Below are 25,369 nucleotides of genomic sequence, written 5' to 3'. Positions count from 1 at the left end.
ACATGAATGTAAATGGAAAAACGATACCTGATGAAACTGTTCCATGAATGGGGGGGAGATAAAGGAGAATGGTGGAGGGGTGAATTCAAGTATGATATATTTGATTTATTGTAAAGGCCACAATGTACTCCCACCTAGCACAACAAAGAAATTTAAATATAAAAAATAAAAAATTTGTAAGAAACGAGTATCAAAAGGTGGGAATACAAAGAGGTGGCTGACTGAAGCATACGAGAGCAGAGCCCACTAGCTGTTTATCAAAACTTCTCATCCTCTTCAGGCACCCTTGGGATTACTTTTCTCAGTCTCCCTTGCAGTCAAGCATGGCTGTGTGAACAAGGTCTCTGTATTGAATGTCGTGTATACCACCCCGAGGTCTGGCCACACATCCTCCCACACATCTTACTTCACTCTCACGCCCCTCTCCCACCAGCTGCATGCACAACGAGACTCTTGAGGAGGGCACAGCCACAGGCAGGAAAAAGCCTGGGTCCCCAAGAACTACAAGGAGGAAAGTTGCCCACCACACTCAACTCCTGCTGAGAAATCCAAAGAAAGATCATTGTTATTAGAGAGCAGTAGTTTATAAACACGGAGAAGTTATAGGTTGTTTGGGGGATTGTGTTTGTTTGTTTGAGATAGGGTGCCGATATGTAGCCCAGGCTGGCTTTGAATTCCTGGTTCTCCTACTTCAGCCTCCTCAGTGCTGGAATTACAGCTGTGCACTACCACATCTGGCACACACTGTTCCTTTTTGTGGTACTGGGGTTTGAACTCAAGGCCTTCACCATGAGCCACTCCACTAACCCTATTTTTCTGAAGGGTTTTCAAGATAAGGTCTTGCAAACTGTTTTCCCAGGCTGGCTTCAAACCACGATCCTCCTGATCTTGGCCTCCTGAGTAGCTAGGATTACAGGTGTGAGCCATTAGCGCTTGGCACTCTTCCTCTTTTAAAGGCAGTCAGAGGGTGAATATATACATGTTCCACTTTCTACTTAACTCCTAGATATAAAGTTAAGAACATCCTTTTTGGAAATATGTTCTTTTGGACTTAATTTCTCATGCATTTTCTTAAAAAAATCTCTTATTTTTTTCTTCCTTTTGGGGAGCTGTAACTGGATTAAAATCCGTATGTAATGGATTGTTGGCCCTGCTTTTCTCTACATACACACCCCTTTGACTACAACTTACTGAATGCTGGGATAACAGGTGTGCATCACTACTGGTTCAATATGAAGTTGGGTTTTTTGTTTTATTTTTTGTGGTGCCAGGGACTGAACTGAGGACCTTGCATATGCTAGGCAGGTGCTCAACTATTGAGCTACATTCCCCAGTTCTGTGACTACAGGTTCTACAAGTAAAAAGGTTCATTGTATCCCCTTTCCCACCCTTTAGAGCATGATCATGCTTGTGGATAGTACAGGCTTAATACAGGCAAGGTTATCCTCTTGTACCAGAGACTGTCATCTTGGGAACACACCTTCATCAGCTGGATGGTATAAGAATGTATGAGGTAGAGTCATCTGAATGACCTGTAGACATACCTTAGAACCAACCAGCCTAATCTCATAGACCTGACCCGCAATCTACCCAGTGTGAGTCAGCACAGTTGAGATGAATTAGTGTATTTCGTTTTTCTCCTGAAAATCTGCCCTCTCTTTCTGTCAGTAGGGAATGACTCCAAGTCAACCTCATATTCTGAAACATCTGAAAGCTGTTGATCAGAACAAGACTTGGCAAAGGTTCATAACTGATATGCATAATTCCTTAAATTAAGCAGTTTTGCAATTAAAAAAACCCATGTTTCCCTGTAGAATCATTACTAATGAAATATTTTCTTGTGGACTCAGGGACTGAAGTTACATCATTGCTTCTTAATACTGTAAATATAACTTAATCTCACTAGGAAATGAAATAAATATTATTAATTACACGTTACATGCCAGAATCTTTGGTTTGTTGGAGACATTCGCTGTCGCGGAGTTTACAACTAACGGCAAACTAGATAATGAACTGAAGTACGTAGTGTAATTTTAAGCGCTGTAAATTTAAGCACTTAAAACTGCGCCTTAACTTGTAACTCTTTGTAACTCAGACACGTTTCCACTGTAGGTGTGAGCCCGCAAACCTCAGTCCTCTCCGCGGCATTCTCATTGCCCAGAACCGGCGCCCCACTCATTTCCTCTTCCCGGACCCTCAAACAAGTAACAGGTACATCGCAGACCGACACCAGCACGCGTGTCTCCACAACCCACAACCGGATCGGGCCCACCCTTCGGCAGTCTGCCAGCCCCTCACAGGCCAGATGCTTTCCGGACCAGCAGTCGGATGCACCGGAAGCGCTCCCAGCCGGAGCTCCCGCGCCTGCCCAGTTTTGTTCCGAGAGAGATTTGCGGGGCGGGAACCTCGCAGTGCCTTCTGGGAACGCGCTGCGCCTTGGGCTTTGTTTCCGCGCGGAGAGCGGGGTTTGGTTTCCCAGCGTTGAGGGCTTCCGCTGGGGGGCCTCCGCCGCAGGCAGCATGTCGGGGGTCCGCGCTGTGCGGATCAGCATCGAGTCGGCCTGCGAGAAGCACGTGCAGGAAGTGGGCCTGGATGGCACTGAGACCTACCTGCAGCCGCTGTCCATGTCCCAGAACCTGGCGCGCCTGGCCCAGCGGATCGACTTCAGCCAGGGTTCGGGCTCCGAGGAGGAGAAGGAGGCGGCGGGGGCCGAGGGCGACGCGCAGGACTGGGCGGGCGCCGGGTCCAGCGCGGACCAGGACGACGAGGAAGGTAGGAAGGTAGCTGCTTGGCCGTGCAGCAAAGATGTGCGCTTGGAAGCCGCCCCGTCGCGTCTCCATTGCAGCGGGACTTTCAGGACACGGCCTAACTCCTGATGCTCCTGTCCTGCGGGTCTCTGAGTGGCAGCGTTTGAGTCACTGTCACCGGTAACGTCTGACACTGTTTTAAACGGAGCGCCTGTAGTGTGGCACACTTAGTGGTTGAGAGCTCAGCGGCTGTGTGACCTCGGCATTTACTTTGCTTCTCTGCAGCGTGCAGGATGGATAGGAGCACCTGCCATTAAGAGGTTCTGTGTCAGGCTGGGTGGAGTGGCTCAAGTGGTCGAGCGCCTGCCAGCAAGCGTGAAGCCCTGAATTCAAATCCCAGTGCCGGCCCCCGCCCCGCAAAAAAGAGGTCTGTGGCGACTGGAATGTGAGATCAAGTTTAAGGTAGGCTGGGGGCGTGACTCAAGTGGTGGAGCACCTGCCTCGCATGCCTGAGGCCCAGAGTTTAAGCCCCAGTGCCACCAAAAAAAAAAAAAAAAAAAAAAAGTCTAAGATAGGGAGAGGTCGGATCTTGTAGACCCTAGTAGATCAGGATAAGCATTTGGCTTCTATCAGAAGAACAGCCTAAAACTTTTAGAGGATTTTAAGTAGACACGGTGATTTGCTTGTTTATAAGATCACACTGGATGCTTTGCAGTAAATGAGTTACAGGAAAAAACAAAACTGGAAGGGAGGAGGCTACATAGTAGGAAATTGCAGAAGCAGCATGAGTGGGTTTTGTATTCTTATTGTCATTGTCAAACTGTTTTTTTTTTAAATCACAATTCTTGATTTAGTTATACAACAGACCCAGTGTAAGTGGGAATTTAAAGATGCCCGTTTCAATATTGAGTGTGGTGGTACATGCTTGTAATCCCGGCCTGTAACTCCAGCGCTTGGGAAGCTGAGGCAGAAGGATCACAGGTCTATGCCAATCTAGGCTAAATAGTGAGAAGCTGTCTCAAAAAGAAGAGGGAAAAGATTGTCATGTATAAAATTGACAGAAATTAAAAAACTAAAAATATTGTTAATATCCTGTGTTGGGAATGTGACTTGGTAGAGCTTTTCTTGGAAGGCAGTTTAGAAGTTTAATATGTGCCGGAATTTTAAATGTGCATCTCTTTTGGTCCACTAATATCACACCTAAATATTTAGCCTACAAAAAAACTTGTACATTTACACAAGTATGTGTTTGAGATGCTTACACTATCAGCATTGTTGGAAGCACTCCATGTCTGTTGAATAGGAATGGTTAAAGTTATTGTACATCCATGTTCCAGAATATTATACAAGGAAGTGGACCCATGAATATGTGCTGATGTGGAAGTGTCTTTAGATCTTATTAAGTGTGTGTGTGTCGGGGGGGGGAAGCAAGTAACAGAAAAATGGGAATATATGTATGTAAATGTATAGGAAAGCCTTTGAAAGGATGCACTCCAGCTATTGCTAGTGGTTATCTCAGAAGAGAATCAAGGATGAGAACAAAGGAAAACTTTCACTTTTTACTCAAATAGTTTGTCATCTGAACACTAAACAGTGAGCATGTATCAAATAAAAGACACTTGCAAGGAAGTGTAAGTATGCTAGTGTAGCTAATACCAGGGCTGGCAGTACAGGCCAGCTTTGGCTTCAAACTTTTCTGTTTCAATTCTCTGTCATTACTTGAATTCAAGTTCTAAAAGCTGGAAGTAAGCAGGACATTAAAAGGCTTGCATAAATTTAAAAGTGTCTAGCTGTAATATTGTATTGAGAGAGTTAACTTCTGGAATTGAGACATTTGTCATATCAAGAATGCTGTATTAAGTCTTAACAAAGATTCAAGAAAGGTTGGAGGGAATAGGATAAAAGGCAGACTGTCTGAAAGAACTTTATTTCTCCTTTTAGTACTGTAAGCCTTCCAAATGAGCTTTTCTGTCTTCTGTTCAATGTAACTTATACTTCTGTATTTCTTGTTCTTTTTTTTCTCTTTTCAAGATTGGTGAAGTTTCAACCTTCCTTATGGCCTTGGGACTCAGTGAAGAACAATATGAGAAGTGCCCTGACAGAAATGTGTGTTCTTTATGATGTTCTCAGTAATTTTAGGGATAAAAAGTTTATGACTCTCGATCCTGTCTCTCAGGATGCACTTCCTCCAAAACAGGTATTTGTAGGCTTTAATTGAAACTTTTTATTAAGTCCCTGAACCATTTTTTGGTTGTATGCCTATTGTCCAGATGAAGATTTGGACTTTCTGGTCCAAAGCAAAAGCATAAAACTGCTTTGTATCTGTATCTGTATTTTTTTTTTTTATGTTTGTGTGACTCTTGGAGGTGTTGAGATTTGTTAATGTAATGCTTTAAAGTTTCCCAAATCTTAGGAAATTCTTACCGCCTGGGTCTTTAGTCCGTGGTATATTTCACACAAAATGTGATAATAGAATGGCTTTAGACTTAAACAGACTCAGTTCTGCCTCTACCCTCACTAGTTGTGTAGCCTTAAATGTCAGTTCTTTCCCCTTCCTTTTGTTTAAGAGATTGGTTAGAAAACTAAGGCCAAATTATGGAGCATATGAATTGTTGGTATTAGATAAAGACTATATTCGGTATTTGAACATTTGAAGATGAAAGAGAGGTAGCAGAATGATGGATTAGTGAATGAAGCGACAGAAACCAAGGAGACTGCTAGGAAAGTCCTTAGGAAAACAGGCATCAGGAGTGTGGTAAGAGTGTGTCATGGAGAGGAGGTAAGGATTGTTAGAACCCATGTGCAAATAAAATTAATTAAATATAATTGCTCATTTAGTATATACTTCCTTCATTTTAAAGAGAGAAAAGTAAGGTCTAGAGGATTTGTAGTATGTCAGGTTTCAGTCAAGCTTGTAGTTTGGGAACCAAAACTAGAACTCGCACATCTTACTCGTGGCACATTGCTTTTTTCACTCCATGTAAACAGTCTCTAGGAGCGTAACGTCTTCAAGAAATTTGAGTTAGATTGTCTAATGTGAATTTTGACTATTATACAACCAGAAAACTTTCTTTTATTAAACTTGTACTTTTGGAAGTATATCTAGGTAATAAAATACACAAATTGGTTATGATTGTGGATATATATATATAGATAGATAGATTTACTGAGCTCAGTTTTCAGAAGTGAAGTACATTTAATATTAATTCTGTGTAATAATTCCAAAAGCCCTTTGCCTCAAGAGGTAGAACATCTCCTAGCAGGCACATGGAGGCCCTGGGTTCAAACTCAAGTACCACCAAAAGTACTTTGATAGGTTGTAGTAATATAATTTTATATTCATTCTCACTGAACTCATTCATTAAATCAGGTATTTCAAGCATTGTTGTAGTGTCAGTGTCTGTATAATGGTTTCTGCTGTCACCTAAGTTACATTCCAGCAGGGATTATAGACTTTAGTGTATGAGTACCACAGAAGGGTATATATGTGGGTAGCAGTTGAGATAGCAGTATACAAGAAGGAGTATTTCTAGTCCATTGTGGTACTTTTGGTTTAACAGAGGTCTTTATGTTAGTTGACTAAAAAAATACGTTCAGGTTATTTTTTATTATTATTTTAAAAAACATTGTAAGGTGGCAGAGTGGCTCAAGTGGTAGAGTACCTGCCTAGCAAGTGTGAAGCCCTAAGTTCAAACCCCAGTACCACAAAAAAAAAAAAAAAAAAAATTTTTTTGGAGTGCCAGGAGATATAAAGCAGTTCATTGTCCCTCTTTGCTTTTCCTTAATTTCTAAATTTTCTCTTGAAAAGGTATCTTGTTATTGAGAAAATGTGTAATTTTAAAGTCATCTGAAAATAATACAGAACTGCAGTTTTGGATAGAAAACTTGATAGATTATTTTTGATAGAATCCTCAGACGTTGCAGCTGATATCTAAAAAGAAGTCACTTGCTGGAGCAGCACAAATCCTATTGAAGGGAGCAGAAAGACTGACTAAGTCAGTTACGGAAAACCAAGAAAACAAGCTACAAAGAGACTTCAACTCTGAGCTCTTGAGATTAAGGCAACACTGGAAGCCTAGAAAAATTGGAGATAAAATTCTTGGTGATCTGAGCTACAGAAGTGCAGGTATGGATAATTGTTAAAAACTGTTCTTTTTGTGTACATATATAGGGTTGACTGTAATGTTACACATCCTTCAATAATACATTGCTTGTCAGCTACATGTTAAAATTTTGAAAATTTAATTTCTTTACACTTCAGCCAAAACCGTTTTTCTCATAGCCCTATAATAAATAACCTAGCTTCAATTTGAAAACCTGTTAGGCTCATTAAACAGAGATTTGAAGATGTTGTATATAAGGTTCACAGGTCAATGGGGTAAAAACTTTGAATGCTGAGAGATGAGGCAAGGAGTCCTGGTTGGGGTACTTGAGAAAACAATATTAGAATGAGGTCTTAAATGGAATCACATGGCTCACACCTGTAATCCTAGCTACTTGGGAGGCAGAGATCAGCAAGATCGGGGTTAGAAGCCAGCCCAGGCAAATAGTTCAAGAGATCCTATCTTGAAAATAACCCAGCACTATAACAGGGCTGGTGGGGTGGCTCAGGTTGTAGAGTGCCTACCTAACAAGCATGAGGCCCTGAGTTCAAACCTCAATACCACCAAAGGAAAAATAAAACCCAATGGATTCATGTGCTAGTGCAAGCCATCGTTATCCTAAAATTAAAATTAAAGGAAGGGCTGATAAAAGGAAATGCACATTAAAACCATGCTAAGATTCCACCTCACTCCTGTTAGAATAGCCATCATCAAAAACACCACTGACAACAGGTGTTGGTGAGGATGCAGGGAAAAAGGAACCCTCATACACTGTTGGTGGGAATGCAAGCTAGTGCAACCACTCTGGGAAAAAATTTGGAGACTTCTTAAAAAACTGAACATAGATCTGCCATATGATCCAGCAATCCCACTCCTAGGGATACACCCAAAGGAATGCACCATAGATTACTCCAGAGGCACCTGCATACCATGTTTACTACAGCACTATTGACAATAGCCAAGTTATGGAAACAACCAAGATGCCCCACTACTGACAAACGGATTAAGAAAATGTGGTACTTCTACACAATGAAATTTTACTCAGCCATGAAGAAGATTGAAATCTTATCATTCGCAAATAAATGGATGGAACTGGAGACCATCATTCTGAGTGAGCTACTCAGGAGGCAGAGATCAGGAGGATCGTGGTTCAAAGCCATCCTGGGCAAATAGTTCAAGAGACCCTATCTCGAAAAAACCCATCACAAAAAAGGGCTGGTGGAGTGGCTCAAGAAGATACAGACCCTGAGTTTAAACTCCAGTACTGCAAAAAAATAAAGGAAGGTAAGTCACGGTGATTAAGTTAAATACTAGAAGACCTAAATACTTCACTGATGCAAATTTGAGAATTTTGACCTCTGAAGGTAAAAAAATCCCACTAAAAAGCTGATAAATCCATTTTTTACATGGTCTGTAGAAGTAGTACTTTATGGTTTTAGACATTGTAAGTTCTTTCTCACAAATAATTATGTGCAGATACTTAATTTCTCTTTGGGATGATCATTTATGATTATGAAAAGATTGAATTACATTGTTTTTAATGGCAAGAAGATCTAGAATATCTTCCCTTGTTATAAGACAGGAGTTGCACTTAATCATCCACTCATATAATTTAACTGCACAAAAATACATCCCATAAGAATATGGGAATTGGCTGGAAAAGGATCCTGTGTGCAGTGTTCTTTTGTCTTTCTGTTGCTGGATTCAGAATACTTCAACTGCAACCAGATTACAGAGGTTGAGCTCCGGAAATATATTATCCCTGAGGCTTAAATTTGAGAAATTTAGAAGCACACTTATTTTTAAAGTAAAACCCCACTGGAATACACAATTTGTGTGGCCTATGGAGTTCACATTATAATGATACCCTTACTACCCTTAAGACCTGTTTGTTTTGCTTTGCTTTTGTGGTTTTGGGGATCAAATCCAGGGCCTCTAGCATGCTAGTGCTCTTCCACACAGCCGTACCCTAGCCCAGGAGTGTTGTCCAATTTTTATTTTTTGATGGGAGTGAAGTTTGAACTCTGGGCTTTGCGCTTGTAAAGCAGGTGCTCTACTGCTTGAGCCACACCTCCAGTTCATTTTGTTCTGGGGATTTTGGAGATGAGATCTAGCCAACTACTTGTCCTGATTGGCCTCAAACCATAATCTTCCTGATCTTAGCCTCCCAAGTAATTAGGATTACAGAAGTGAGCTACCTAGCTGCTTTTTTTTTTTTTAAGATAAATAATATCTTTTCCCTGCTTCCTTTCTTCCCTTTGCTCACCATTCCTTCTCTTTTCCCACCAAAAAGACCCACATTTTTAGGGGGAGCTTGGTTTACGGTTCAGTGATGTGGATATGAAGTATTACATGTTTAGTATGTATGTTGACTTAATGTGCTTTCTGTTCATTTTCCTATCTTAACTCTGTTAGGATCTCTTTTTCCCCATCATGCTACATTTGAAGTAATAAAGAACACAGATATTGATCTGGATAAGAAGATACCTGAAGGTTACTGTCCCCTTGATGTCCAAATTCCTAGTGATTGAGAGGGTTCTGCATATATCAAGGTATTGATCAAAGTATTTTGTCAAAGCTGGGCTCTGGAGGCTCACACCTGGAATCCTAGCAGAGATCAGGAGGCTCTCTGTTCAAAGCCAGCCCAGGCAAATAGTTTGTGAGACCCTATCTTGAAAATACCCAAAACAAAATGGCTGGTGAAGTGGCTCAAGCATAAAGCACCTGCCTAGCAAGCGTGAGGCCTTAAGTTCAAGCCCCAGTACTGCTCCTCCCACCTCCCCACCCCGCAAAAAAAGAGTATTTTTAAAGTAATTTCTTTTTTTTTGCAGTACTGGGGCTGGAACTCAGGGCCTACACTTTGAGCCATTCTGCCAGCCATTTTTTGTGATGGTTTTTTCAAGATAGGTTCCCACAAACTATTTGCCTGTGCTGGCTTCTACCTGTGATCCTCCTGATCTCTGCCTCCTGAGTAAATGGGATTACAGACGTGAGCCACCTGTGCGGGCTCTTTTGTTTTGTTTTGTTTTTCTTTTTCTTTTTTGTTAAAACTTTATTTGTGCTTCCAAGTGTAGGCCCAAGGCAGCGACTTTCAAGAAGTCTACTCTGAGAAACGCTTTAGGTTCTAGTCTATGCATGTTTCCCGTAGTCTCCCCGAACATGTTGCACACATGTTGCTTAATTTCAGTTCACAATCACTGCAGTCCAACCTGCACATAATGTTAGGCTCACTCCACCTACACTAGAGTTGTGAGTATTCTCCCTCACTCTAGTTTTGCTTATTATCAGGTTTTTTGGGATGATCTTAGTCACTTAGTTTCTTGGCTACTTTTGAATATGAAACCTAAAGAATTCTTAAGTGACTGTGTTTGGGGGAGGTTGTTTTATAGGCATTAGCAGTAGAAGCAGGACTGTAACTAATCCTGTCTGGCATTGCTAACCATTTCGGCTAACTCACAGGGCCTGTGCCCCAGAGCCATCAACAAGGGCCGGAACTTCAGCAGGGCAGCTTTGTTTTGAGGTTTGGAGGGATGATGCACTAGGCTGGGTCTCAGCAGGGCACACAGCATCCTGTCAGGTCCTCTCAGCTTGATCCCTTATAGAGCCTGAAAAGTTTTGGGAGTATGGGTCACACTCCTCAGCCTCAGAATAGGTTATTTTCCCTCAGTCGAGATTTTCAGACTCAAGTAATGTCTTATTACCCTGAAGCTAATTTGCTAACATTTTTTCTCTGTTCTTATTGTTCTACAGGTGTCCATTCAAAAACAGGCTCCAGACATTGGTGATCTTGGCACAGTTAATCCCTTCAAGCGATCTTTGCCCAAATCCAAACCAGGTGTGGTTATGTTCAACTCTCTAACTTCTTGACTTAACTTACATAAACCAAACATAGATATAGCAAGGGGAAATAGATGCTTTGGAGTATGACAGTATAGAACTGTTTTTTTTTGGGGGGGTGGGAGGGGCTGGCCTTGAACCATGATCCTTCTGATCTCAGCCTCCCCTAAGTAGCTAGGATTACAGGTGTGCATTACTGGTGCCTGGCTTTTTTTTAGACAGGGTCTTACTATGTAGCCCAGGTTAGCCTTGAACTTGCAGTCCTCCAACCTAAGCCTTCCAAATGCTGGGATTACAAGCGTGTGCCACCATGCCCAGCTCTGGAAATATACTTTTTATAATTTGTAAATCAATGAATAGCTATACTTTTTTTTTGGTCCTGGGGCTTGAACTCAGGACCTACACCTTCAGCCACTCTACCAGCCCTTTGTATAATGGGTGTTTTTGAGATAGGGTCTCTCAGACTTTTTCCTTGGGCTGCTTCAAACCACAATCCTTCTGATCTCAGCCTCCTGAGTAGGTAGGATTACAGGCGTGAGTCACCAGCACTCAGTCTTTTTTATTTTTTAGATTGAATTTATTTACTAGTATTCTCTGGTTAAAGGAAGTGGGATTTTTATTTTTGGCGAAAAATACGTTGTACTAGGGGTTAGCATTTTCTGAACTTATATATTCAGGTCATCATTGAGGCTAGTTAATACATAGGTAGTATGGTCAGAGAGTTGAAATATGCCCATATCTCTTGTCTTTCAGGTTCCCCACATTGGCAGGCAAAATTAGAGGCAGCACAGAATGTTCTCTTGTGTAAAGAAATTTTTGCGCAGCTCTCTCGGGAAGCTGTTCAAATTAAATCACAGATTCCTCACATTGTAATGAAAAACCAGATTATCTCTCAACCCTTTCCAAGTAAGAACAGCCAGCCTTTTTTGAGACTTAAATGGTACTTTGTATTTTGGGGAACAAGATAGCTACTTGGGTGTGTTGGGAGAATAATAACAGCAAAGAGGAGACTGATAACACAAAAGTGTGCTGTCCATGATGGCGGCCAGGAAAGCACGTAACACAGTGCCAGTTTTATTGAGTGTCCTAAGGAGTGTAACTCTTGGATTTTAAAAGCATATAATAAAAATTGTACTCACATGGCTACTGTTAGCATCAGTTGTTTCCAAGTGAGGTTTTTCACCGATACTGCTTTGACTAAAGAAAATGTCAGTTTAAAAAATTTACTCATAATATTCCTACATTTGTAGAAGCTAGATTTTTATTCAAATACAATTAGACTTATTCTAGAAATCATTTTTTTCATTAACTTTGAACTTACTCTTTTAGTATAAATTCTTATAACTGTATATTAAGACTTAAATTTTTAACACTGTGCCTTGTCAAGGGAATAGGTTATAGAAGTGAAAAATTCCATCTCAGTTCTCATTGGAGCAGAGAAGAGTATCTATTTTCTACTGGATAAGAATCAGATACTAATTCTGTGTTAAAGAACAATAAAAAAACCTTGGTTTAAATTTTTTTTTTTTAATTTTAAAGGGAGGAAGAAAAAATATATAGCTTGTTCACCAGTCTTTAGCCACAGCTCAAAGTCAGCAACCATATTATATAGAATTGACATGAACAATTCAATTGTTCAACAGAATTTGAATTGTTAAAATGCACAGGAGTCTGTTATATTCATGAGTGGTCATTTTGGTGAGGGCTGATCTTCAAGTTTAGAATGTGTAATTTTTGAGGATGTGTTGTTATTGTACCTTATGAGGGAAGACATTTTGAGAATGGGCTGTGATGATACTTCATGAAGATAATTTGTACCTGTCCACATTGTAGGTTATTTGCATCTGTCCTTTTTATAAATAGGTTTGCAGTTACCTATTTCTTTGTGCCATTCCTCAAATGATAAGAAATCCCAGAAATCTGCTATTGAGAAGCAAAGTCCACAAGATCATCTCTATGTTCTGGAGCATAATTTGCACCTACTGATTAGAGAGGTAATAAAATAAATGTTTTCTTTGCATTGTGGTGAGCACATCCAGGGCAGTGAATATGTACAAACCTCCCCTCCGCTGAGTTTCAGTTATGCACATAGCAACAGCATTCACTACCTGATGAGGAGGATCCTTCTGTGTGCTGGAGGTTCTGAAATAATCAGAATAAAGTCCTTGTTTGCAAACATAGTGGTAGGAATATTTATACAACAAGGTTTTTTGTTTTGTTTTGTTTTGTTTGTGGTACTGGGTTTTAAACTCGGGGCCTACACCTTGAGCCACTCCAACAGCCCTTTTTTTTGTGATGAGTTTTTCGAGATAGGGTTTTGTGAACTATTTGCCCAGGCTGGCTTTGAACCACAATCCCACTGATCTCTGCCTCCTGAGTAGCTAGGATTATAGGCATGGGCCACTGGTGCATAGCTACAATGAGTTTTATAGTAGGACTATAGAAAATACATACTGAAGGGTGCAGAGGGAAGGCCAATTCTGATGGGGACGGGGCAGAGAGAGATGGAAAAAGTTATGCTGTGGTCTGTGACTGGAAATGGAAGTCATCTACAGCTATGTTTCCAAAGTGCTAGTTCACAGTACAGACTCATTTCAAAGGGAGCTCCTGAGATACTTCACAGAAGTATGTATTCTAGCCTCCCTACCCTGCTCCAAGATCTGGTGCAGTTGATTGTGATGGTGTGAAAGCTGTTGTTTTTAAAAATCTCCTCAGGTTGCTCATAAGCAGCCAAATGTGGGGATCTCTGAGTCTAAGACATAGAGGAATAAATATCTACTGATGGCATATATTTTCTCGACGAGACTAAGTGAAGTACAGTTGTTTTATATTTTAAATAAAAATTATAGCTCAGTGGCTACATCTGTAATCCTAGCTACTTGGGAGGTTAAGATCCAGAGGATCTCCGTTTCAGGCCAGGCCAACCCAGGCAAATAGTTTGAGATACACCATCTCCAAAGTAACCACACCGAAATGGACTGGAGCTGTGGCTCGAGTGGTACAGCACCTGCTTTGCAAATGCGAAACCCAGAGTTTAAACCCCATTCCCACAAAAAATAAATAAATAAATAAATACAAATAAAAAATTATAATCTCGAAGGGGTCCTTCTCTTTACAGACTTGTATTGTGCATGATCTGGTAGATGCTAGCATGTATCTTCTCTGCCACAATTGCTTTCATGTGTAGTTCAAGCCTATTGCTTTCAGTGTTTCCAAGGTGTGAGCCCTGCTTTGATTAAATATTGTGTTGTATTTACTTCGTGGGCATTGGTCATTTCAAATGGCTGTTTTTGTCAGTTTCATAAACAGACCTTGAGTTCCATCATGATGCCTCACCCAGCAAGTGCACCTTTTGGCCACAAGAGAATGAGACTTTCGGGTCCTCAAGCTTTTGATAAAAATGAAATTAATTCTTTAGTGAAGGACTTCTGGAAAAAAATAATTAAATAAGCAAAGCATATTTTTCTAAGGATCAGGTAAGGATGAAGAAAGCAACTTTTTCTGTGAAATTGAGGTCCTTTTTCCTGTATTGCTTCATGTAATTAATTTTTGGAGCTTTAACCTTTTTTCCCCCCAGGAAGAAGGTGGCTGTAGTGTAAGAGTTTATGAAGATAGGCAAGGTCCTGACATGTATGGGGAAGGGTTAGATGCATGGCCAATATAACTTAATGTAGTGTTTCTAACACTGCACTAAAATTTTGCAGACAAGTGACTAGACATGTGCATTAGGAAACTAGACTTTTTTTATTTTACTAAATCTAGGTTCATAAAATTTTATATCCTACCTTCTCCTAATACTGTATTGCAAATTTTTCTTCTTTCACCAAGTTCTTAAAGATACTTTTTTTTTTTTTTTTTTGTGATCTGGGGATTGAACTCAGGGCCTATACCTTGAGCCACTCCAGCAGCCCTTTTTTTTTTCCCATGATGGTGTTTTTTGAGATAGGGTTTGGAGAACTTTTTGTCCAGTCTGGCTTTGAACCTCGATCCTCCTTGCTAGCTAGGATTACAGGCATGAGCCACCAATGCCCGGCATTCAAAGATACTTTAATAGCTGAGTCATATACTCTTAAGTGAGTATTCTGTAATTTCTTTCCAAATTCTCAGTCACTAGGTATTTTTTTATGCCCAGTTTGTTGATAGATGCAGAGCAGAACATTCTTGCATCCGTGTCTGTCTGTTGTAGGAATTTTGATTCACTGTCAGGGAAGCAAACTATGGAAAGGGAAAGTTAAGAGCAGATTAGAAATTACCACTACTGGAGCAGCAGGGGAAAAGAGCAAATCCTTGTTGTTTATGTGAAAGTCCCTTTCCACCATAGCTGTTGTCATTTCTTCCCATTTTCTCTAAGCTGTTTGTCTTTCCAATAAATTGCTAGAGTTAGACAATTAGAAAGTAAGGGCATCCAGTAGTTTGATCAATTTACATAATTTATGTTTTGGATCTAAGCAGTGTGTCTAAGATACAAAGGAAAGAGTACTTGCTTTGCAGTTGACTCCCAGGTTTTATACCCCAGCTTACAGCTATGTGACCTTGGCAAATTGCTTAACAATGCTAACCTTTTTTCTCTTTTGAAAAATGGAGAAAATAGTTCCTACCCAGCATATAGAGTTGTAAGATTAAGCAATACAATTAATGAAAGCACTTAATTGTAATATTTGGTATATAATGAACACTTAATGTTATTTCTCATTTTTTTTTATCATATTTTTCTTTCTTGGTGTGTAAGATTTTGATTGTGCTTAAGGTCTCTAGCTTCTCTTGAATTTGATTTTAATTCTATTATAATAATCTAAGTACGGGTGTCTCCTATGTCATTTGTTACCAGGGATCAAGTATTGACACTTGCGAATGATTTGTTTCAGATTAGTTAGGGCCTGAGAAGTATCTTTCTTACTTGTGGCCTGATAAGCTTTCCTGAATGGGACAAAACAAATGGAGTTGAAAGAGCATAAGCCTGTCATGAATTGTGATAATCACGAATGTGTGATTGATATGAGTTGTGAGATGAAGCTAAGACCAGCACATCAGTGCAGTGTGCAGAGGTTCTCAGAACTACCTCTACCTTTGTTTAAAATCTTTGCTTTTCAGGCTGGGGGTATGGCTCAGTGGTAGATGACCTGCCTAGCAAGTAGAAGGCCATGAGTTCAAACCTCAACAAGGAGGGGTAAGGGGGGGGCTTTGCTTTTCAAATGGTGGTATTTTCAAAAAGTAGTCATTTGATTTCCATGTTTTCATATAATCAGTTTAAATCCTTTCATTTTATATGGTGACTTTTTAAGAACTTTAACTTTTCTTTTAAAGAACTGCTGCAACCATTGACAGCTTAGCAAGCCGCATTGAGGATCCTCGGATACAGGCCCATTGGTCAAATATCAATGATGTTTATGAGTCTAGTGTGAAAGTATTGATCACCTCACAAGGTTATGAGCAAATATGCAAGTAAGTGTCAAGATAAAAGTCGTGTGTTCAGGATGTTAAGTTGCTTGTTAGGCACTGGTGTTTGCTAAGGGATTCTATTAAACTTTTTTTTGTTTGCTAGGGTGCAATAACATTTCAGTAATAATATCAACTGTCATGTTTGTAAGAATGTAAAGTAAGAATGTCTAAAATAATATCTATTAGGTAAATGTCACACATTTGAGCTACAGAAAAAGTGAACCCAGCCTTTCAGCTCTAGTGGCCCCATCTCCTTAGACACAGGCCACACTGCTTCAGTTATTGCCTCTAGGCTATGACATGCCTAGTGCACTTGAGACAGGACAGCCATTTATACTAGAGCCTGTACTCTGCGTGTTGTGCCTAGAACGGCCCAGGATTTGAAGTTCTTTCTTGGCCTGGCATTGATCCTGGGTCTAATCCAGTTCATGATTATGCCTTTTAAACCAGTTGATAGTTGTGTGTCTGTGAAGTGGCAAAATGATTTTTGTCCCAGCATTCTTTGACATGCTGTCTGCTTGATTTTACATTCACAATTCATAAGTTAATACAGTTGTCTAGGAACCACAAACACATGTTTTGGGTCTCCATTTGAACCTCTTCGAAATTTAACAACTGATAAGGCACAGCTGAGGCCCTTTCCCAAGTTAGTCTGCGAAAGCCTCGAGGAAACATTTGTCAGGGTCTGTGAGTACTTTTTATTTATTTTTCAAGGGGCAGGTTTTATTTCAGACAGACCTAACTAGTTATGGTGAACAAAACATGTTGAGACACAAAATCACTGACCTTTAAAGTAGGAACAGAAAATGCATTTATATTACTTTTTGGTTTTGTCTTTGTTTTTTTTGTTTGTTTGTTTCTTTGCAGTACTCAGGAGTGAACTCAGAGCCTTGTGTTTGCTAGGCAGGGGCTTTACCACTTTTGCCACTCCACCACCACTATAATACTACTTTTTAATGGGGCAGTTTTAATTCACTATTTTTTAGTGAAAAATGGTAAGCATAAGCTCATACAAGATAAAAGAATATACAATGTAAAGGAAATTAATTCGTTTTGAAACTTACATGAAAAAAGATGGAATGAAACTGAACCATAATTTTCTCCTCTATCTAAAGAAATAAAATAATTGGGTGGTTTTGGGATGTGATGGAAAGAATGGGTGTTGAATATAGGGAAACAAATTTGGAATGCGTTTCTACCTTTTAAGACTGGGTAATGGGATCAGAGGTTATGATTATACTACAGTCCACTTCTGGTTGTGTTTAAATTTTTCCATAATAAAAAATGTTGAGAGAATGAGTGCAAAAAAAAGAAAGGAGACAATTATTGGCATTCAGTAGTTCATGTCCAATCCAAAGACCAAAACAACCTTGTGATTCTGGTTACAATATTCAATGTGAATTCTGTAAAGAAAATTTGATGATAGATCCTTGACAGAATCAGGAAGAGAGAGTTGAGTGTTGTGGAGCACAACTGTAATCCCAGCATTCAGGAGGCTGAGGCAAGAGGTTTTGAGTTTGAGGCTAGCCTGGGCAATATAGCAAGAATTTGTCTCAACCAAAAAAAGAAAAGGACAAAAGAAAAGGGGATCACGAGAGATCCTCATCTTTTAGAGACTACTTAGAATTGAAAGCAATTTTCAGAACATCATTCTAGGAAAGTCTTTGCGTTCTCAAGTATGTAGATCCCACCTGCACCTTACTTCTTTTGTGCAGCTTTCTAAAAAAAATTAAAAATTTTAATTCCCTGTGTTGTGTAATCATCATAGTTATCTAGTAGTTCAGAATTTCTCCATCATCCCAAAAAGAAACTCTGCATATTAGCGGTCATTTACGATCTGTACTCTTTTTTTCCTCCACCTTGATGAGATAGTCTCACTATATAGCGTAGGGTGGTCTTGAACTCATGCTCCTCCTGCCTCCACCTCCCAAGTGCTGGGATGGAAGGCCTGCACCATCATTCCTAGTTTGTGTGCTTCTTTTTACTTAGTAGCAAATTAGTGAATTGACATTCCTTATATGGATCTGCCTCATTCTTTTCTTATGCATATAATGTGTTCCATTATATGTATCAAGTGAGTTTTGTTGTTGTTGTTATTTTAAGCTGGATGCTGCTGGCTCACGCCTCTAAACCTAGCTACCTGGGAAGCTGAGTTGGGGAGGATCACAGTTCGAGCCAGCCCAGGCAAATACTTTGTGAGACCCCCCCATCTCCAAAATAACCAGAGCAAAATGGACTGGAGGTGTAGCTCAGGTGGTAAGCCCTGAGTTCAAACTCCAGTCCCACAAAAAAAAAATTTTAATTTTCCCTAGGTGGAGATTTTTGTTGGATGTCAGCAAAATAACTTGTGTATGCTCAAATATGTGTGTGTGTATTTACGTACATGTATGTATTATATATGTATACATATATAATACGTGTATATATATATATATATTTTTTTTTTTTCTGGCAGTACTGGGGTTTAAACTCAGGATCTCACAAGGTAGGCACTCTGAGCCACACCTCCAGCTCCTGTAAATATATCTGTAGGATTAAGTCCTTATAAATGTAACTGCTGGGTTGAAAGTGAGGACATATAAATTTTTGACTAATACTTTCAAGTTCTTCAAAGTGGTTGCTATAAGTATACCTCATCAATAGTGAGTGATAAGAATTCCTGTCCCTTCACACTCTTGTTTAATTTTCTTTTTGTTTTTTTGGGGGGGAGGGGAGAACTCAAGTTTGAACTCAGGGCTTCAAGCAGGCGCACCACCTCTTGAGTCACACCTATCTACCTGGGCTGACCTCGAAACACAATACTCCCGGTCTCATCCTCCCAGGTAGCTAAGGTTACAGGCATGAGCCACCAGCACTGGCTTGTTTAAATTTATTTATTTTTTAATTTGCTTAAGTCTGTGTCTTTTCCTTTAAGCCTTCTGAGCTTTGTTTTACTTTGAAAAAATAATGTAAGCTTTAATTTATCAAAATTACAATTTAGAGCCAGCACCAGTGACTCATGACTATAATCCTAGCTACTCAGGAGACGAACAGATCAGGAGGATCGAGGTTGAAAGCTAGCCCTGGGCAAGTAGATACACTCTGTTTCCAAAAAACCCATCCCAATAAAAGGGTGGGATGGTTCAAATGGTAAGAGCGCCTGCCTAGCAGGCACGAGACCCTGAGTTCAAACCCCAGTTCCACACTCCCCACCCACCCCAAAAAAATTTACAGTTTTAGAGCTGGAGGCGTGGGTCAACTGATGGAGCACCTACCTAGTAAGTGCAAAGCCCTGAGTTCAAACTCCTGTCCCACCAGGATAAACAAAAAACAAAACCAAAATGCTTTATTCCCAAATATGTCCTGTAAGATAAAGTTAAAAACAAGAGGTTCTAGTATCTAACATATATATTTGTTAGATATATATGTATGTTAGACTCAGATTGATCGATCTGTCTGCTTGCTAGCAGACACTGCTTGAGCCACGTTGCTAGCCTCTTTTTTTGTGATAGTTTTTCTTTTTACAAGATAGGGTGTCCCAAACTGTTTGCCTTGGGCAAACTTTGAACTGCTATCCTCCAGCTCTCTGCCTCCTGAGAAGGTAGAATTACAGGTTTGAGCCACAGGCACCTGGCTGTAAGTTGTTTGGAAGAGTACTGTGGTCTGAATGGTATGTATTAAAAACTTTATGACTTTTTTGTTTGACCTATGTCAAGTTAATAGAGTGCATATTCTGATTTCTTTGCTGATTATTTCAGGATAAACTTTTTATAGTTAGCAAAACTTTTTCCCTTTCTGTGTGAGGTTTTTGTTTTGTTTTGGTTTTTTGCAGTACTGGGATTGCAAAGCAGGCTGTACTGCTTGAGCTACCCCTCTACTCCATTTTTCTGTGGTTATTTTGGAGAATCTTCTGTATTCCCTGGGCTGGCCTCAAACCAGGATCCTGCCAATCCCTTACAGGCATGAGCCACTGGTGTCCAGACACACCTAGTTTTTGTTGGTTGAGATGGGGGTCTGTTAAACTTTTTGCCTAAACTTACTTCAAACTGAGATCCTCCCAGTCGGCTTCCAGAGTAGCTAGGATTACAGGCATGAGTCACCATGCCAGTGTCTATGTAAGAGTTTGACCTTTGGTTAACTCTGGGAAGATGTTGTCTATATTACTAGGCTAAATTACTTCTGGCAAAAATGGTCCCAAACTAATGAGATACATCTAGTTTGGGAACAATTTTATATAATGACAGGTGCCTTTGGACTTCCTGAATTGTGTGACTTTTAAAACAGGGCTTCTCTTAATGGGGACCTTGGATACCATGCCTATGGAGATACTACAAGAGCTTGTAGCTCTAGTGGGGGATGTCAGGGCAGGTCCATATATGCCCAGTATGAATCTCGTCACAAGGAGGTATGTGCTGCTGTGTAGACAGCTGCGTGTCCTGCTGTGAACTGCCAGAGAAGAGCATATGCTGTTGGCCTACTGAGTAGACTGGTGCTCTGTGTGGTCTGATTGTTTAGTGGAACCTAGGAAGACCACCCCACTCCTCCGTAAATGTTAGTGTAGATTGTTAAAACTGATTTTTTTCCATGGTAATATAATTGAATGTTTGTGGCATTGTGTAAGATTATTTTGAATGTTCCTGATTTTTAGCGTGTGTATCTGTAAAGGTCCATTCAGCTGCAGTTGAACATTGGAGTTGAGCAGGTCCGAGTCGCTCACAGAGACGGAAGAGTGATTACGCTAGCTCATCAGGAGCCCGAGCTACAGGATTTTCTTTTGTCTCAGGTAGTGGTTGCAAACAAATCCTTAATCCCTTTTTCTCATAACTGCTTGAAGAACAAGCTAAGAAGTAATTAAAATGTAGCCAATTATAAAAGGAGGACCCCCCCCCACACACACACACCCTTTATTGCCTTTTATTCTTTGGTTGTACTGAAGGGCTGAACTTAGGGACTCACGCTTTCTAGGAGGGCACTCTAGCCCTTCAGCCACACCTTCAGCCTGGATTTCATGTAATTTCTAATGACATTTGCAATCTGCTGGTTAATTCAAAATGTTAATGAACTGCTGTAGATTTGTTTCCACTCACTTTATTTTTGTTTATTTGGTAGGTTTTTTGAGACAGGGTCTGTGAAGCCCAGACTGACCTTGTGCTCTCTATCTTCCTTCCCTCAGCCTGTTCTTTTTTTTGGTAGTGGTACTATGGATTGAACTCGGCCTCACGCTTGCTAGGGAGTTGTTTTATCACTTGAGCTATACTTCCAGCCCTTCATCTACTTTTGTTTGAGATGAAGGACCAGTTCTGAGACTAGCAAATTTTTGTTTCTTAGGATTTCCAGGACTTACAGCCTCTCCAGGACTAGGAGTTAAGAAGTATTAACCCAAGAAAACTAGAGAAAGGGAGATCAGATGCCAAATAATAATGAACATTATCCATAGTAATAAGTTGAATGTTGTAATCTTACAACAGCAGTATAGAAAGTACTGGAGTTTGGTCACCACTTGACACCCAACTTGCTTTGGGGCACTAGATACATTTCTGGTCCTTTCTTTCCTTATTTGTAAACCAAGAACAGTATTTTTACTGCCTTCTCCCTGAAGTTACCACAGCTAGTCTAGTGAGATACTGAATTATGGGAGAAAGGATAGAGGGTGGATTTTTGAAATGTTAGGGTGAGATCCTGTTTTTTACATAAAAGAAAAAAACATTCCCCATCCCAGAAGCAATAATCTTGTGTTCTGATTTGCGTCTTTGGTGCCAAGTCAATAAAATGTATTTGTGAAGGATGGTAGCTCTTAGCCGATTAGATACTAAATGGCTTTGACCATGTATGCTTAAGCATACACGCAAACCTGTTGACCTGTTACTGCATAGCTTGTAGAATGAGTGGAAAGTCTAGAGACCAAGATTTGCAAATGGATAGAAATCCAAGGAAGCTGGGGGAATGGCACTGCTGCGCTCACTGCTGGGGGCAGAGTCTAAAGAAGAAACAGGCAGCATGTGTGGGAGGGTCTGTCTACAAAGTTGTGGTTGTAGGAGAGCCATTAACGGTAGTCATCAGCCCTAGCCCAAGGTTAACGGGAGGGACAAGTTACACCACAAAAGGAGAGCCACATAGAGTAAGCCACTTGAGAAGACCAGCGGCCTTTTGTCAAGAGATTCCGCCAGCCTAGATAACCTCACAGGGATGGTGCCAAGGGAGAAAATACCCTGACTCACTGTCCTCCTTGCTGTCTTGCTGGCAGCTGTTGGATAGCCCCCATTACTTGGGTGGGTGCCATTACCTGAACCCCACTTGAAGCCAGAGAACCTAAGAGGCTGTTAACAGTTGCGCCTCCGAGGGCAGAGAGTAGGGTAGGGACTAGACTTGAAGAGCGAATGGAGGATATTTAGCATACCTGCTACTTTTAGTGTTGCTTCACATTCAGTGATCCGGGTGGGAGACTCCATTTGGAGTTTAGGTCATGTGCCTGTGCTCAAGCTGCCAGGGGACAGGGAAAGCAAGTACCAGGAATTCAGTCTCCTGCAATGGCAGGAGGGGTCTTGCTTCCTCTTTGTAGTAGTCACACAGAGGAGGGCTCCTAAACATAAGACAGGGTTGCTGTCTAGGCACTGCAAACCCTTAACAGAAGCTTACAAGGATGATGTCAAGTCACTGCAAGTAAAAGTACTGACTGTCATATTTCCTTTTCCTTTCACAGATGTCACAGCATCAGGTGCATGCAGTGCAGCAGCTGGCCAAGGTTATGGGCTGGCAGGTACTCAGCTTCAGCAATCATGTGGGACTTGGGCCCATAGAGAGCATTGGCAATGCCTCCGCCATAACAGTGGCCTCCCCGAGTGGAGACTATGCTATTTCAGGTACTTTCTGCAGCTCTGAATGAGTAGGAACCATTGGGATTTTGACTTTAACATTTTGCTTTAATAGTTAAATATCCATAAAAGTAATTTATCTCTGGTGAGTTGATTTTTTTTTTTTTACAGTGATGTTTATCTGATCATATCTGTTACTCAGAACAAAAGACTATTACTTCTCTTTCTAGTACTTAAAACCATATAGCTTGTGGGCTGGACTGTAGCTAAGGAGTACAGCACTTGCCTAGCATGCATGGGGTCATGGGTTTGATCCCCAGTATCACAAAAAAAAAAAAAATTTCTTATCTTAGCAGCACATTAGACCTTGGTAGATCCTCTAAACAGTCAGCATTGTTATTCCTGCAGTCTCAGGTGTTGAATGGATATGGTGCTATACACATGGACAGAACCACAGAGGTAGAACCAAGAGGAGGTGCTTAATAAAACACCTACTTTGAGGAGACTCCCTTTTTTTTTTTTTCAGATGGTTGTACTAGGATTTGAACTTGGCCTTGAGCTTGCTAGGCAAGCACTACCATTTGAGCCATACACCAACCCTTTTTTGCGTTAGGTATTTTTCAGTTAGGGTATCGTGTGTTTGTATGGCCTCCGGCCATAGTCCTCCTACCTATGTCTCTTGGATAGCTAGGATTACAGGTGTGTCCTACTACACATGGCTTGTTTTTTGAGGTGGGGGTCTTGCTAACTTTTTGTCCATGGTGGCTTCAAATATCGATCCCTCCGGTCTCTGTCTGAGTAACTGAGATTACAGATGCGTACCACTGTGCCCAGCTCATCTTACATGATTTTTGTAGTGCACACAGTTTAGAGATATTTACAGTAGCTTGGTGCGTGTGTGTGTGTGTGTGTGTGTGTGTGTGCACATAAATTAGTTTTTAAAAGTTAGTATTTTGGGTGGCTCGAGCCTGTACTCTCAGCTGCTCTCTCCGCTATTCAGAAGAGAGAGACCAGGAAGACTGTGGCTCAGGGCCAGCCCAGGGTGACAGTGAGGCCCTGAGTTCAAGCCCCAGCACCGCTCCCCGCCAAAAAGCATCATTTAACAAGATTGTTTAAGTTGTTGAACAGATAGGTTTTTATACTCAATAGAATGAAGTGGGATTTATTTCCCCTTTTTTTTTTTTTCCCTTATGGTAGTACTGGGGTTTGAACTCAGGGCTTTGAACTTGCAAAGCAGGCACTCTGCTACTTGAGCCACATGTCCAGTCTGTTTGCTCTGGTTATTTTGGGGATGGAGTTCTCTCGACCTGTTTCCCTGGGCCGGCCTTGAACTGTGCTTCTCCCAATCTCAACCTCCTAAGTAGCTAGGATTATAGGTATAAGCCACCAGCGCCCAGCTATCCTTGGAATTTCCTTGTTTACAAAATGAGTTAATTGATATTTTGTTTTTTCCTCCATAGTTCGTAATGGACCTGAAAGTGGCAGCAAAATTATGGTTCAGTTTCCTCGTAACCAGTGTAAAGATCTTCCAAAAAGTATGTTTTACAAGATAACAAATGGAGTCACCTTTGTGGACCCTTCAAAGAAGTCCAGTGGAATAAGATGGAAGGTTGGAACTTTGTTTATAAGATGGAGCTGCTTATGTCTGTGCTTAGTCCTTGTCTACTGTGATCTTTTCCAGGACAGCTTCCAGAAACCTTGACTTGAGATGTTTGCAGATAAGTTATAAGCACAAGGAAGGGAAATCTTCCAAAGGTGTATTTTTTTTTTTTTTACGAAAATAATAAATGTTTAACTAGCAGTTTGAAACCTTTCACTTTACAGGTAGCAAGTACTTTGAAATGCAGACGTTTAAATACAGTTGTAGGTATATAGTAGGGGAAGATGTAAGATAATATTTTTATACAGTTAACCTGAAAAATGTTATTAATTTGCTTTTTAAAATGGCCCTTTGATGTTAACATCAAATAAAGTGTGTGTTTCAAATCAACTATTCATTCTGCTGTTTATTTTTGTTGTTGTTTGTTTTCTTTGGCAGTATTGAGGGTTTAAACTCAGGGCCTCAGGGGGCTGTATAACTTGAGCCACACCCACAGCCCTCTTACCATTTCTTAAAAAGATCACATAATGTTGAAGAAGCACTCTTACGACTTAGCTTTCAGAGATTCACTTACACTGAGCAGACCCAGCTCTTTCCCAGCAGAAGGACGTTCTATTTCTAGAACTCTTAAGCTGTGTATGTTAGAAAGCCGAGTCCCTCCTCCAGCTGTCTTCTTTACATGCCCAAGTCATAAACATAAGCAGTTTAACAACTTCCTCAGAAGGGGCACAAGGCAGATTGTACCTTCAGGGCTTCCTCCTGTCCTGTTGATCTGTTTTCCCATTTGAGTGACCTGTGTCCACTTGATACTCTTAGCATACTCATACCCAGCTGTCCCCTTGCCTCCCTTCT

General features: G+C 40.6%; 1 protein-coding gene across 1 annotated transcript; it reads left to right on the top strand.

The window, feature by feature from the left end:
- Positions 1-2,415: 2,415 nt before the first annotated feature.
- Positions 2,416-24,588, top strand: LOC109681309 (mediator of RNA polymerase II transcription subunit 17-like). Its single transcript, XM_020156002.2, is given in 13 exon segments — positions 2,416-2,794; positions 4,779-4,944; positions 6,654-6,873; positions 9,266-9,402; positions 10,601-10,685; positions 11,441-11,593; positions 12,551-12,681; positions 13,985-14,163; positions 15,992-16,129; positions 20,771-20,888; positions 22,806-22,965; positions 24,378-24,452; positions 24,455-24,588. Coding segments are annotated over 13 exon segments (1,971 nt in total). The 5' UTR covers positions 2,416-2,519.
- Positions 24,589-25,369: the final 781 nt, after the last annotated feature.

Source organism: Castor canadensis, chromosome 15 (genome assembly GCF_047511655.1).
Source record: "Castor canadensis chromosome 15, mCasCan1.hap1v2, whole genome shotgun sequence".
NCBI classification, from domain to species: Eukaryota; Metazoa; Chordata; class Mammalia; order Rodentia; family Castoridae; genus Castor; species Castor canadensis.
Note: the sequence above shows the minus strand (reverse complement) of the source record. Positions and strands in the feature narration are given on the sequence as shown.